This window comes from Drosophila montana, unplaced genomic scaffold (genome assembly GCF_035044405.1).
Source record: "Drosophila montana isolate Dmon_TW-CO22-7 unplaced genomic scaffold, ASM3504440v1 contig_3257_1, whole genome shotgun sequence".
Lineage (NCBI taxonomy): Eukaryota > Metazoa > Arthropoda > Insecta > Diptera > Drosophilidae > Drosophila > Drosophila montana.
The window spans coordinates 1,093,283-1,107,461 of NW_026998140.1; the positions used below are offsets into that span (position 1 = coordinate 1,093,283).

General features: G+C 42.8%; 2 protein-coding genes across 5 annotated transcripts; one reads left to right on the forward strand and one right to left on the reverse strand.

The window, feature by feature from the left end:
* The first annotated feature begins 292 nt into the window (after positions 1-292).
* On the forward strand, positions 293-5,152 carry LOC135433974 (serendipity locus protein H-1). The gene is made up of 5 exons (XM_064690288.1): positions 293-453; positions 509-1,285; positions 1,325-1,366; positions 1,693-2,692; positions 4,310-5,152. The coding sequence occupies exons 1-5, from the start codon at positions 412-414 to the stop codon at positions 4,801-4,803; spliced, it is 2,355 nt and encodes a 784-aa protein (XP_064546358.1). The 5' UTR covers positions 293-411; the 3' UTR covers positions 4,804-5,152.
* A 2,205-nt stretch (positions 5,153-7,357) lies between these two features.
* On the reverse strand, positions 7,358-13,655 carry Reph (Regulator of eph expression). 4 transcript variants are annotated; one of them, XM_064690292.1, is made up of 4 exons: positions 13,481-13,655; positions 10,106-10,193; positions 9,104-9,531; positions 7,358-8,551 (listed from the first exon to the last, which is right to left on the reverse strand). In XM_064690292.1, exons 2-4 carry the CDS (start codon positions 10,113-10,115, stop codon positions 7,883-7,885), a joined length of 1,107 nt encoding a protein of 368 aa, XP_064546362.1. In that variant the 5' UTR covers positions 10,116-10,193; positions 13,481-13,655; the 3' UTR covers positions 7,358-7,882. The 4 variants fall into 4 exon arrangements, with proteins under 4 accessions (XP_064546362.1, XP_064546360.1, XP_064546361.1 ...); XM_064690290.1 differs by having other exon boundaries at positions 13,476-13,654; XM_064690291.1 differs by lacking the exon at positions 13,481-13,655 and adding an exon at positions 12,676-12,879.
* Positions 13,656-14,179: the final 524 nt, after the last annotated feature.

Below are 14,179 nucleotides of genomic sequence, written 5' to 3' on the forward strand. Positions count from 1 at the left end.
TGCTGTTCTGTTTATTTTTTGCCAATACAACTTTATTTGTTCACTTTCATTTCAAAACATGCATTTCCCCTTTTCATTCAAAACCGCAGCATTCAAATTGCGCGCCTTTAAAAAGTGCTGCCAATTAATCAAATGCTACTTGGCACACTTAAGAACGCACTTTACTTGGACACACTTCAATATCGATTAATAAATACTGCACTCTCCATGCAGTATTTGCGATACTATCGTCAGTTGAGCACCCGCCTGTCTATCGATTAATCGATAAGCGCGCACGCACGACACGCGCTCAACACTAACGCAAAGTCGCGAACAGCTGTTCGCAATTTCTGCAATTTAGATTTTTTTCTTGGCCACAGTTCAAAGTTGTTTTTTTATTATTTTAATGAATTTGTGTGTGAAACGTACAAAATGGAGCGCAAAGAAGTGGACACACAACAGTTCATCGACCACGTAAGCGTTCACCAATTGTATATGCCCAATGTATGTAAGCGTATTCTATGGACAGACGCTGCTGGCGACGGAGCTGATGCACAACAATTTCATGATGGATCTGATCGATCACACGGGCGTATTTCCCAAGACGGAGGGACCCACCAATCTGAGCACCACGGCCCACCACAACGACACCAATGCCGCCGCTGGCTATGTGGAAAAGCATACGCTAACGCCGCCGGAGCTCAATTTTCACAGTACGATTTTCCAGTTTGTCAACAAACATGTGGACGAGGAGGAAGAGGAGCAGGTGCAGGTGCAACAGGCAAACAGGACGCGTGCGGACGCAGTGCCCGCTTCGCCCGTCAAGGAGTCGGACGTGGAGTTTCTCACGCTCAACAGCAGCTTCCTCAGCCGAGCAGCTGCCGCGGCTGCAGCAGCAGCCGCAGCTGTCGGCAACGAGGTGGCGCCGCAGCAGGTGCCGCAGTCCGCCTACCCAGCGCTGGCCATTGAGCCGGTGCCGGTGCCCATCGATGATGTGCCGGACGAGGAGCTGCTCTACGGACACAATGTAAACGCAACGAATGCACGCAAGGTGCTGCCCCACAAGAAGCGCATCTCGCGCAAGCTGAAGGGCACGCTGCTGGACGCCGAGCTGGAGCAGCACAAGCATCATCATCATGTGGTGCCCCAAACGGTGGCCAATTACAGCTGCGAAATATGCGGCTATGCGGTGCACACACAAATCGAATTCTATGCGCATCTCAAGGAGCACTACGATCCGGGCAGCACGCTGCAGCAGCGCCTAGACGTGCCACAGCAGCAGCAGGTGCAGCAGCAGCAACAGCAGGTGCAACAACAGGTGCAGCAGCAGGTGCAACAACAGCAGAAGGAGCCGCTGGACATGTGCGGTCTGTCCACGCAAGATAAGGTAAGCGAGGCGAGGGGATGGAAAAGAAAAGAGGTAGAAGATGTTGGAGGAAGGGGCGACAACGAGAGGCAGGAGTAGGATCCTGCTAAATGAATGTCGCAGTGGCATGTTTGCTCTACTGTCCAGTTCCTCAAAGAGCAGCTGTCTGGAGAAGGCAGCCGGAAGAAGCTCCAGGGCGCATTCCGTCAGCTCTTAATCCGCACAGAAGTCCACTTGGAAGCCCTGCGGCCGTCTTCCAGCACTTGGTTAACGTTTAGCTTTGTATCTTTGTCCTTTGCCCCCTTCTTCATCGAGCATCTGATCCTCACCCGCTCCTTTTTTTCCAGCTGCAGCAGGAGCAGGCCAAACTGGATCAGGTTTTTCACGATGTGCAGCTCAATTTCGAGAACTTTCACAACATCAGCCACGTGGATGTCGGCGATGATGTTGTCGACGCTGTGGGCGTCAATATGGTTATCCATGCGGATGCCATGTCGCTGCACAAAGACGAGGATAAGTTGACGCCCGTTGCAAATGCGGCCGCAGCGAATCCGGTGCCCGTTGTGGATGACGTGGAGTTCAGCGACACGGAGGATATGCTGGAGGGCATACGCAATGTCGTGGACAAGGTGTCCATTGAGGACACCTGCGACGAACTGGTCGATCTGGAGCTAACGGCCAGCGGCATGCGCGCGCCCTGGTTCAATAACAATTTCTCCGACATTGCATTCTCCGGGCTGCTGCTGCCCGGCGAGCCGCCGCCGCCGCCGACTTCCACGCAGCCGCCGGCAACGTCCACGCATCCCATTGAGGCGGAGCAAATGACGTTGAGTTTTCAGCAGCCAACGGTGCAGCCCAAGCTGGAGATGGGCCACAAGAAAAACTACATTGAGGCAGCCGCAGCAGCTGCGGCGGCGGAGGCCGCAGCGGAGGCAGCAGCAGCTGCCGCGGCCAACGAACAAACTCCTCCTCCGCCCAGCGATGGCTCCTCCATCGAGCAGCTGCAGCGTTCGCCGCTAATGCTCAGCGCCGAGTCCTTTAAGCTGGAGGATGTGGAGGCCGCAGCGCCCGCAGCAAGCAGCTCGAACTCTTCGCCCGCGGCCCACTTGACGGACGACAACGCGGACAGCTATCAAATGGAGACGGACGAGAAGCCCGCCGGCGGCGGCGACGATGCGCCAGATGCGAAACGCAAGTTCCACTGCGACAAGTGCGCCCGGGACTTCAATTCGTACAATGCGCTCAAGTACCATCAATATACACACACCAAGGAGCGCGCCTTCCAGTGCGCCAGCTGCGAGCGATCCTTCTACACGCAGAGCGCGCTCAAGGCGCACGAACGTACACGTGAGTCGGGGCAGGACAAAAATACAGGGTATCTCAGAGTCTGTCTATACAAGAGCAGGATTACCTTCAAGTTACCCTCGATATATATTTTGTAGCTGGCATTTAGTATCGATAGAAGCTCTAAATAGTATTCCAATGTTCATTGTGATTTATATTTATCTCAGCTCTTGATTTTACAGTTGACTCAGTGTTCATATGGCAGCTATATAGCTTAATTATCCAATAGATGTTCTATATAGTTCTCCGATGTTGATGACGAATATATACATATATCTTAGCTCCTGATTGTTCAGTTTAGTCTTCATATTTTTAAAATCAAAAAGGTTTTCCATATAAAAAATGTAATTTCGTCTGATTCTTCCTTTGGCAGCTATATAATATTGTTATCCGATAGATGTTCTATATAGTGTTCCGATGTTGATTACGAATATATATATATTCCAGTTCTTAATTGTAATTTGGTCATAGTATTTTATAAATCAAAAAGATTTTTCACAAAAAAACTCAATTTTCATCTGATTATTCCTATGGCCCTTTATATTATATAGTTATCCGATAGATGCGCTATATAGTGTTCCGATTTTGATTCTGATTATATATATATGTCACTTTGTACACTTTGGTCAACATATTTCGAAAATCCAAACTTTTTTTTTATATAAAAACTCAACTTTCGTCTGATTGTTCCTATCGCAGCTATATATATATTGTATAGTTATCCGAATGAAGCTATATATAGTGTTCCGATGTTGAGTATGATTTTATATGTCTCAGGTCATAATTGTACAATTAAGTCTACATATTTCGAAAAGCAAAAAGTTTTTTCATATAAAAACTTAATTTTCGTTCCGATAGTTCCCATGGCAGCTATATAATATAGTTCTCCGATGAAGATAAGATTTTTCCTATATTTCAAAAACATAGTAAACCTCGATATTGCCCAGTTTCATTAAGATATCTTAAGACATCAAAGTTTTTCAGTCGATTATTAAATTCACGATACATTGTATCAATAGGAATGATATGATATAGCTGTGCGATTTTAAAAGGACTTTAGCAATATGTTAAAAGCATGCTAACTATCGTATTTGCCGAGTAAATATCGTATGTCGTATATCGTATTTGCATAGTAAATATCGTATATCGTATTTGCCGAGTAAATATCGTATATCGTATTTGCCGATTAAATATCGTGTGTCGTATTTGCCGAGTAAATATAGTATATCGTATTTGCCGAGTAAATATCGTATATCGTATTTGCCGAGTAAATATCGTATATCGTATATCGTATTTGCTTAGTAAATATCGTATTTTAGAATATCTTAGAAGAAGGTTTACTTTTCGATAAAAGATCCAAGTTTAACGATCTATTGCTCCCATGGGAACTATCTGATATAGGGGTCCGTTTTGGCTGTATAGAAAAAATACAATTCTAAGCGACAACTTGTCTATGAATAGAGTTCAGGACTCTAAAATCTAGTTTGGGATAGGCATAGAAATGCAGTAAAATCTTTTGTTAACGTTTTCTTCAATGCCCCGTTAAAATCGAAGCGAAAGCGAAGTTCGTAACAGACCTCTGGCTATTATAAATATATATTAATTATTTGCCCCTTTCAGATTCCGGCATCAAGCCCTACAAGTGCGAGAAATGCGATTTCAAGTTCCGGCAGTGGGGCGATCTCAAGTACCACATCATCTCGAGGCACAGCGAGGTGAAGGCGCACATGTGCGAATATTGTGGCAAGAGCTTCTCGCGGAAGTACTCGCTGGTTGTGCATCGACGGATCCACACCAGCGAACGGAACTATGCGTGCCAGTACTGTGGGAAAACGTTCCGGGCGAGCTCCTATCTGCTGACCCACATCAAGGTGCACACGGGCGAGAAGCCGTACGCGTGCGGCGTGTGCGACAAAAAGTTTCGCGTATCCGGCGATCTGAAGCGTCACACGCGGATACACGATCCGGCACGACAGGCCCAGGCTCAGCCGGAGACGGCGGCAAAGAAGCGCAACAAATTGAAGCAGATCGAGGATGAGGATGTCGAGGCGATCATAAACAAAAAGTCTGAAGCAATATGCGGCGATGCTGAGCAGGAAATTTTGGGCTTATAGCCAAATGACGAGGTTTCCACAAAATAGTATTAACCAACCCACAACTAACTGTGTGAAGAATGTAAATAGAACAAAAGAAAAACGAAGCTTGTAATTAACTTAAGTAGAGCTCCTAGTGGAACTATAATATGGACATAAACTAGGAAAGTCCCAAACAAGGTTATCATGAAAAGCGAAAAAGCAGACCAAACAAATTGTTAAAATATGTAAAAAGGGATAGAAAAACAAGATAAATTAACTGCATAAACATAATTAAAGTTAAAAAGTTTGTAAACATAACCTCAAAAAAGAAAAGCATTTAAATATAACATGGAAATAAACTCGTAGAGTCCCCAATAAGAATATCAATTGAAAGCAAATTGTTAAAATATGTAAAAAGGGATAGAAAAACAAGATAAATTAATTGCATAAACATAAATAAAGTTGAAAAGTTGGTAAACATAACCTCAACAAATTAATCGATAACAAATTAAATAACGTGATATTTGTACTTACCGTTAAGTATGTCAAACACGTTCAGACTGCATGATGATGCTTGATGGCTAGTCGAAGAAAATTCCTCATTTTTTTTCGCTTACTATTGCAGAGCATTTCTTTATTTTATTTTTCATCTCGTTTTTGTTTTCTTTTTGTAATAATTCTTTCTCTTTTTGCACTTGTACCGTTCATCGACTTAATTCTTAAGGTTGGTTTCTGTTTTTTTCGCCATTCATCTTGTTACTGAGTAATCATATATATATATATATATATTAAATATATATCGTAAATATTAATGTAACTATGTACAACACAAGTGTCCGGGCTGGCCCGAACCTCAATGAAATCTTTGTATTTTGTTTACAACTTAACTTGTTTCTCTCTTCCTTCACTTCTTCCTTTGTTTTTTTTTTCTTTCGTGTGTCTCAAAAATATTCAACATAACCTCCATATCTCTCTGTTTCCTCTCCTTCTTGATTTGTGTGCTTTATCGTTTTTTTTTCATTCTCACAATTTGCCTTCACTTTGAACTTAAAAACTAGAACCTAGTTGCGGTTGCTTCACTTTTGCTCTCTAACGTACGCTCAGTCCATGATATCTTCCATTCTCCATTTAAATATATATACTATATGTAATATAATTTCTTGGGTTTTTTCCTGCTGCTCGTTTAATTAAAAATGTTGAAAACTGCAATCCTAGTACCTTGCATTTTTGGATCTCTGACCGATCCGATTCTTGATGGAGTTAGTTATACTTTAAGTTTATTTTTTTTTTTGGTGGTGTGGATTATGCGCTCCTGGTAGTTTTCTGTGTGTGTGTGTGTGTGTGTGTGTGTGGGGTATACGGTTATTTGAAAAGATGTGTGTGTATGCGACTACTTTTTGGGATTGAACAGAAATGTTTTGCTTGCTTCTCGCTTTGAATATGATTTAAAATTAGCTTTACTTTGAATATCCTTTAATATATATATATTTGTGTATATATATATATATATATCTGTACTTAAAAATGTATGTTCTCTGCTTTTGCTATGGTTGCACACAAAATTACTGTTATTTTGGTTTAATATCGGCTTATTATGGATTTTGGTTTTTTGTTATTTTTCGCATTTTTGTTTTTTTTTTGTTTGTTTGTTTTTTTTTTGTTTTGTTTTTTGCTTAAGTTGACAAAGAAAATTGAATGCTGCTTTTACTAATACACATACACATATTGCGCCTGCAAATGTTTGCCAATTATTGTTTCTACAATCAATCAATCAATCCATCAATCAATCAATCAATGCCATTCAAACATATTTTAAATCCAGAACTTTTTTATCCATAGATGAATGCTTTTTGTGTTGGCAGCTTTTTGGTTTTTTTCTCTTTTATGTGTTTTTCCATTTCTTCTTTTTTTTTGTTGATAATTTTTTAGTTTGTTTATAAAATAACTTGTCTTGTTTTTTTTGCCTCTGGTACATTTAACTGTGTGTTTTTTTTAGCTGCATACAAAAGTTGTATTTTTTTTTAGTATTTTTTCTTATGTTTTGCATATTTTTTCTATTGCCGTCTCTGTCTTGCGTTTGTCCCCAGTGTTTGCTACGCTATTTCTTCCCACAAAACTCTCTCACAACTTCGTCTTCTTTCTGCTGCTGCTCCCACAAGCCTCTGCTCTGCCTCTGCCTCTGCTCTGCCTCTGCTTCTTCTTGCTGTCAGCTGCCAACAGCGGCCGCTGCTTTTTCGTTATCTTCTTTTTGCTTTGCATTTTACACATTTTTATAGAAATATAATTTTTTGTTTTTTCTTTTTTGTTGCTCTTTAAAGTTTTCGAGTCTTCTTCGTTCTACATCACACCACAAATTTTTAATTTTGTTTTTTGTTTGTTAAATGTTATATTATTTATATATGTTTTTGTTTTAAAAAAATTAAAATACTTGCTAACAGCGTAGTTTTTGCCAATTTTCAAAATGCCTTTCTCAACGCACACAAATACAATATTTACAGTTACACCTATCCACACACATATACATATACATATATATATATATATATATTTGTATGTATGTATATACACATATATATGCCTAAGCTTTGCCAACTGCCGCTTTTGTTTTTTTTTTCTTGTTTCTTTTTTCTCCTTTTTTTCTTGTTTTTTTTTTGTTTGCATTTTTGGTTTAAAATTGTGAAAAAATAGCTGCTTCTATTGTTTAGTTGTTATTTTGTTAGCGTATTTTCTGTTTAAAACTTGAATTACGTTTAGCTTTACATAATTTGATTTGATGATATATATTTTGTTGGTGTTGTTGTTGTTTTTGTTGTTGTTGTTGCTGTTGGTTGTTGTTGTTGTTGTTGTTGTTGTTATTGGTTTGGTTTTTGTTATTGTTTATTGTTTGCCTGCATGACATCAGGCCGCTTGATCGTGTAGTGTGCGCCTAATTGTGTTGGCCAGTGCGTATGTGTTTCTAACAGCTGTTAATCAACACTGGCTCTGCTTAGGTACTTTTTACAGTTTGCAGTTGTTGTTTCTGTTTCTGTTGTTGTTTGTATAAAAAGTCTTTGATTTGCCTTTTCCTTTTTGTTTGCCTTTTCGTTTTCGTTTTCTTTAGCTGTTAGCGCGCTCTGCATTAGAGACTCACCTGCTGCATCTTATCAAAATCTAAACACGGCCGATGCGGTCGCTGCAGTCTCTGTGTGGCGGCGGCGGAAACATTAACGGCAGCATCCCCCCCGCCAGCTGCAGCCTGCTGCCCGCTGCCGGCAACATTATTGCTGGGACGACGATGCGGCGAAATGGCGCAATGAAATAATTTCGCCGGCGGACTAACCGAACGCACCTCCATGTCGAGGCCGGTCGTGGAGGCCGGACTGCTGCGGGAGCTATTGTAATGGAAACTATATTTGGGCTGCGGCTGGTAAATGTGATGCGAGCTGTTGCTCATTTTCAGAGAGCTGCTGCAGGCCTTTATAGCGCTCGGCTCGTTCTCGTTGCCGACTCCCTCGCCGGCTCCAAGTTTGGCGCATTTGCTGCTGCTGCTGTTGTTGCTGCTGTTGTTGCTGTTGCTGTTGTTGTTGCTGTTGCTGTTGTTGTTGCTGTTGTTGCTGCCGTCGCCGTTCTCCTCATTTACACTATTATCACATAATTTAATATTTTCGATGCCACATCTGGCCTCCGATAATATCAGTGGCGTTGTGGAGCGGAACATCATATGGCTACGATTTGGCTTAAATGCCTCCAATGGCGGCGAAGTGCGAAAGTTCACGGGCGTCAATATTGGCTCCAGCGAGTTGCGCAACTACAAAAAAACAAGAAAGTTTCGTTAGCTCTCACTCGTTACTTGTTACACGTTAGCTATTACTCGTTACTCGTTAGTTTATACTCGTTACTCGTTAGTTTACACTCGTTACTCGTTAGTACTCACTCGTTAGTTTTCACTTATTAATTCTTTGTCCTAACTCTTTAGTTCTCACGCGTTACTCCTTTGGTATCACTCATTAGTTCTCACATGCTACTCGTTAGTTTACACTCGTTACTCGTTAGTACTCACTCGTTAGTTTTCACTTATTAATTTTTTGTCCTAACTCTTTAGTTCTCACGCGTTACTCCTTTGGTATCGCTCATTAGTTCTCACATACTACTCGTTAGTTTATACTGGCTACTCGTTAGTTCTCCCACGTTACTTCTTCAATTTCACTGGTTACTTCGATACAATCGCTACTCGTTACTATTCACTCGTTAGTCCTTTGATCTCACTCGTTAGTTCCCACTCGCTACTCGTCAGTTTGCAATCACTACTCGTAAGCTCTCACTCGCTACTCGTTAGTTTAAGATCTTACTCATTACTCACCTCATCATCGGAACTGTGGGCCAGCGAACGCTTGCGATTCTCGACCATTAGCGTGGAGCTGGAACGCTTCGAACTGGATGATGTGGTTGCACACTCATCGTATGGCGCCTCCGTATCGAGGGACGAGGCACAGCCCCGATTCGATAGACGCGATGCACTGGACGTGGATGCCGCTGCGCCGCTGGTGGTTGTTGTTGTATGAGCCGCCGCCGCCGCTGCAGCTGCCTCGGCAGCGGCCACCGCTGATGGCCCATTGATCACCTCCAGTTCCTCCTCGGAGCTATGCTGATCGTACATGAGATGGGCGCAGGACGACGACGACGATGTCTGATGGTGACACATCATTGCAGCAGCAGCGATCGCAGACGACTCGGATGAGCATGCAGTATCGGTTGTAGGTGAGTTTGCATCCGTACAGGAACTCAAACCTGTTGAGCATCAGAATATGAATGCAAATTCATCAATAACTATTTATGAAGATCGATAAATCGATAACATTTTAAGTATGTGTTCGAAAGTTTATGGTATGCATATAAATGTTGTAAAATGAATCGCGATCAGCTAGCCAGGAATAATATATTCAGGTATCGATAACAATAGATTAATCGATGCATATATCGATTATTTTTAACGTTCCAATCCTAAAAGTAATTTTAAAGTTTTAGCAATTCGATACAATTATCGACTTTGCACTCCGATTGAGCTTTAAGTTGCCGATAAATATCGATCAATTGTATGACTTGAAAGACTAATATCGAATAACTATGTCGTATAAACAAATGCGTTTAGCTTTATCTTAAACATTCCACTGTGATCCAATCTCTGAGAAAATAAAACTTTGTTTTGTTATCGATAAGTTCAATGACTTCTAGGCTTTAATCTGATCCTCTATGCTTGAATTTATTGTTTATATAAATGTTAATTATTTGGATTTGTGATCTGTTTATACGCACTACACACACACACACACAAATACATGCAACAACACACACAATTACTTACTAGTTTCCATATCCACGTCTAAGTGACGTTTGTTTTCCACATCGAGGAGTTCACCATCAGATTCGGTGCCAGAGTCATTCGATTCACGCTGCAAGCATATGAAATGAATTATTAAAATGATTTGATTCATTTTGTTTTGTTTTTTCTATTTTTTGGTTCATTTGAGTTCATTTCTGATTGCCGTGCGTTTTGTGCCCACCTTTTTACGCAGAAAATTTTTCGATGCCTTTAATGAATTCTCGCGATTTTTGTGCCTGACAAACTTTATCATGATTTTTTGCTGTGTGCTTTGTTTTATTTATTACACATTCCACACGCACACATTCGCACACAAACACACACGTTCGTGTTTACGCGACACTGCACCCACAACACAGAAAAACTTACTACGACGACAACGTCGACGTCAGCTGCGGCAGCGACTGCGACGCCCCTCTTTCTGCCGCCTTTTGTACGTGTACGTGTGCGTGTGTGTGAGTTCGTTTGGGTGTCCGTGGGGTCCTCTCGCTCTTATTCCTACTACTATATTACTACATGCTAGTACTTTTTGTGCTGTTACGTTTTACACTCGTTTTCGGTTTCTATTTATTCGCCATCAGTGTATGGTATTTTTATTTGTTATTTTTGCGCTTTACTTTGCTTCCTGATTTACGCGAGAGCTTGAATGCGCGCTCACTCACTCGCTCACACACACACACACTCTCTCGAGAGAGATGTCTCCTTCCCGTTCGTTCACTGTTGCCGCCTACGCGCGCCTGTTTGGCGCGTGTAAGCGCCGTTTCCTTTTTGTGCAATAATTTCAATCACGTTTCATGCGCGGCGTTTTGTTGTAATCCACACCGCTTTGCACCACCCACTGCAACAACAGCAAGAACAACAAAAAGAAGGTTGCCACTTTACATATAGGTTTATTCGTGCCAAAAGCCGAGCTGCACCGAACCGAGCCGAGCCGAGCCGAGCGAGCGCGCACCTTTCGCCGTAACTTATACAGCACGAAATTATCGATTTTCGGTCTCGTATTTGCGGAAGCAAAAGTTCTTTAACAGGACCCCTTCACACGGCCAGACAGCAGTCGGCGGCAGCGTCGAAAAACAACAGTTATCTCTAATAGTGATGGCTGTCGTTTGAGTTTGAGCTTTGGCCCATTGATTCGCGTTATTTTGTTTTTTTGTTTTGTCATTTGCTTTGCACAACATTTGCAATTGCACTTTTTATTTTATTTTCATTTTTTTTTAGTTGCTGCAATTCTCTCTATGGCAGACTTTTCGGCTCGCCGACTTATTACTACTACGTATTACTATCATCACCCGTCACCGGCTAGCGCTGCGCTCAAACTGAAAAATTATGGCCAAAAAATCTCTGCGCTGGCGCTGGAGCTCTGCTCCGGCTGCTGTCGCTGCGCTCTCACTTGCAATTTCTGTACGTCAGTGTGTGTGCGTGTGTGTGGGAGCTTTTTGCACTGGTTGACTGGCTGGGTTGGTATCTGTATGTGTGTGTGTGTGTATGAATAGTGCGACAGGGTGAGTAGGCAGGGGGGGGAGCAAACATGCGCGCACAACTCGTGCCGCTTCGTGCGCCTTCGACAGGGCTTCGTTTGTAAAAATGCAACGAGTTAGCAGCATGCTCGTAGTACATAGTATTTATGGGCAGAAGAAGCAGCAGCAGCGGCGGCAGAAATGGCAGCCAGCTAGGAGCAATGCAATAATGACAACAAAAAACACAGCGAGAAAAAAATACCGAAGCGTGCGAAAGTTGATATAAAACAAAAATTGTTTTCGAGAAAAATGTGGAAACATGACATGAAAAAAGAGTTGGCCACAAATATGGATGACATGTTTGATTGACTCTTGCAGCTAGTTGAACACGTTGTACGTTTCAATCACATTCAATTTGCTTTCAATTTACGCGGAAAATACTACGACCGTTGGCTACGTGCCCCACGAGCACAAGCACGCACGCACACACACACACACAGACTCACGTGCACACAGACACAGAGTGACAAGTGCAGTGGAGGAGAGCACGACAGTAAAACGTAAACGTCTTTGCAGCCATCGTTTTATCCGGAGCAGAGCTTCGCTCACCTCCCCCACTCCGCTTGGACCACGTCGTCGTCTGACTATCGATTCCGCATTGATGTTGTTGCTGGTGTTGTTGCGTCGCCAAGTACTTTTGTTCCATTCATACTGCGCACACACACACACACACACACACACACACACACACACACACACGTACGCACACATGCTCACGCACACGCATGCACTTATGCACAGCACCTCACGCAGGGAGCGAGCGAGAGAGCGCGAGTAAGTCTGACGTTTGCATATATGCATACGCTCTGTGGTGTGGGTGTTTTGGCTGTGGGGGGCCGCCAGGCAGCAGCAGCAGCAACTGCGTGTTGCAGCCTTGTTGGTTTCAGGTCTAAATTTAGCACTAGGCTTGCAACTTTGCAAGGATTTTTTTACACTTTTTCATGCACACACACACACATGCATGCACACACGGACAGCTATGCGTGCAGCACGCGAAAAGCGTTTGGCGAATGTATCAAAATTTTTACAACTTACTTGAGTCGCTTTTTTTCACACAATTATGCAAAATGTGAAAACTGAGCTGCTTGTGTTTTTTCCTGGATGCGCGGGAGAAGGGTGGTTGGGTTATGGCTATGTGTGTGTGGGTTTGTGGAATGCTCCTGCGAGACGCTTGCGAAACGCGAACCAAAAACTATGATCCGAGCTCTGGGCAACAAAACAGCAGCAGGCAGCAGCGAGTGTCGAACGATGAATGGGGCTGCTGCTTTGTACTACAATTCAACAGCGACGGCAGCAGCAGAAGCGGCAGCAGTAGCAGCGGCAGCAGCAGCAGCGACAGGCGCAGGTTGGGGTGGTGGGTGTTTGTTGGAGCACGCGACGCGTTTTTGGAGAATTGACAAAACAAGCGCAAGCAATAGAGAGAGAGAGTGCGAGGCATTGAGAGAACGTGCCAACGTGCATACACGGCTAGGTATATACAATATGTATGTGTTTGTGTGCGTGCGAAATTGTTGCTGTTGTAAGCGCTTTTACGCCAACTACAAAATCCACAACGTTCAGGCCTGGGATGCTGGCGTTGTGCTCTCGCTCTCTCGCTGTCTCTCTCCCACTCTCTTTCTATTGTGTGTTTGTGCGTGGCTTGCATAAAAGGCAACCCAATAGACATTTCTCTAGACATCTAATGCAATTAACTTTTCAATGTCAAGTCGCGACGCGCACCCCCATACACAGACACTCACACACGCTCACACACACACAGCACAGACAGCGTGGCTTTCTATTACATTCCACACTATAAAACGGCACTAGCGACACACTCCCCCACAGCTACTTACCTCACCTGCTGCTGTAGTTGGTTAGTTTTGGCTGCACGTCATCCCTTCATCGTAAATGTTATTGCTATCGGCTGCGTTGATGATTTGCTTTTCAATTGGCTTCAGTTTGTGGTCTGATATGAATGTTGTCCAAAACGAAAAGCAAGAGTAAGTTGCGGGAGAGTGAGTGGGTGAGAGCACAGGAGTGGGGGCTGTCAAACCAGCTGAGCGACAATGAAAGAGGCAAACAAGAAACGCGAGCGCAGTTTATGACGTCATTAGTGACCCTGCTGGTGAAAATTTGCGAAGCTTGATCAACTGGCATGGATTATGTAGCATTCAGCTTAATGTCGTGGACCAGCAGCTTATTTGAATTAAAGTTAAAATACAAATATATTAATATATAAAGGATTTGCCGGAAAGAGCAAGTTTTTGATTTATGCGTAAATGTTTTATTAACATATTATTTAGCACGTTAAATATTGCAACGTGAATTTCACAATTTAACGGAAACAGTTTTCAAATGGCGCTCTACTTCAAGCCTATTGCTTATTATTAAATATATTAATGAAAATTTTAATAAACGTTTTTCAAAATATATATTTACGCTTTGTGCTGTTTTCCGTTACTGAAGAGGGTCAATTATGACGTCAAGAGCGCCAAGTACACAATCGATAGTTTTCCTTGGCATGGCGATGTATCGATAAGCTGCCAGCCATCGAGCT

Bases quoted from the DNA above. Each gene is read 5' to 3' on its own strand.
- LOC135433974 (XM_064690288.1), top strand. From the start codon at position 412: ATGGAGCGCAAAGAAGTGGACACACAACAGTTCATCGACCAC. The intron at 454-508 runs GTAAGCGTTCAC...TTCTATGGACAG, and splicing joins CACAACAGTTCATCGACCAC to ACGCTGCTGGCGACGGAGCT. The intron at 2,693-4,309 runs GTGAGTCGGGGC...TGCCCCTTTCAG, and splicing joins CAAGGCGCACGAACGTACAC to ATTCCGGCATCAAGCCCTAC.
- Reph (XM_064690289.1), bottom strand. From the start codon at position 10,376: ATGATAAAGTTTGTCAGGCACAAAAATCGCGAGAATTCATTAAAGGCA. The intron at 10,194-10,304 runs GTGGGCACAAAA...ATATGCTTGCAG, and splicing joins AAAATTTTCTGCGTAAAAAG to CGTGAATCGAATGACTCTGG. The intron at 8,552-9,103 runs GTGAGTAATGAG...GTTTTTTTGTAG, and splicing joins CCCACAGTTCCGATGATGAG to TTGCGCAACTCGCTGGAGCC.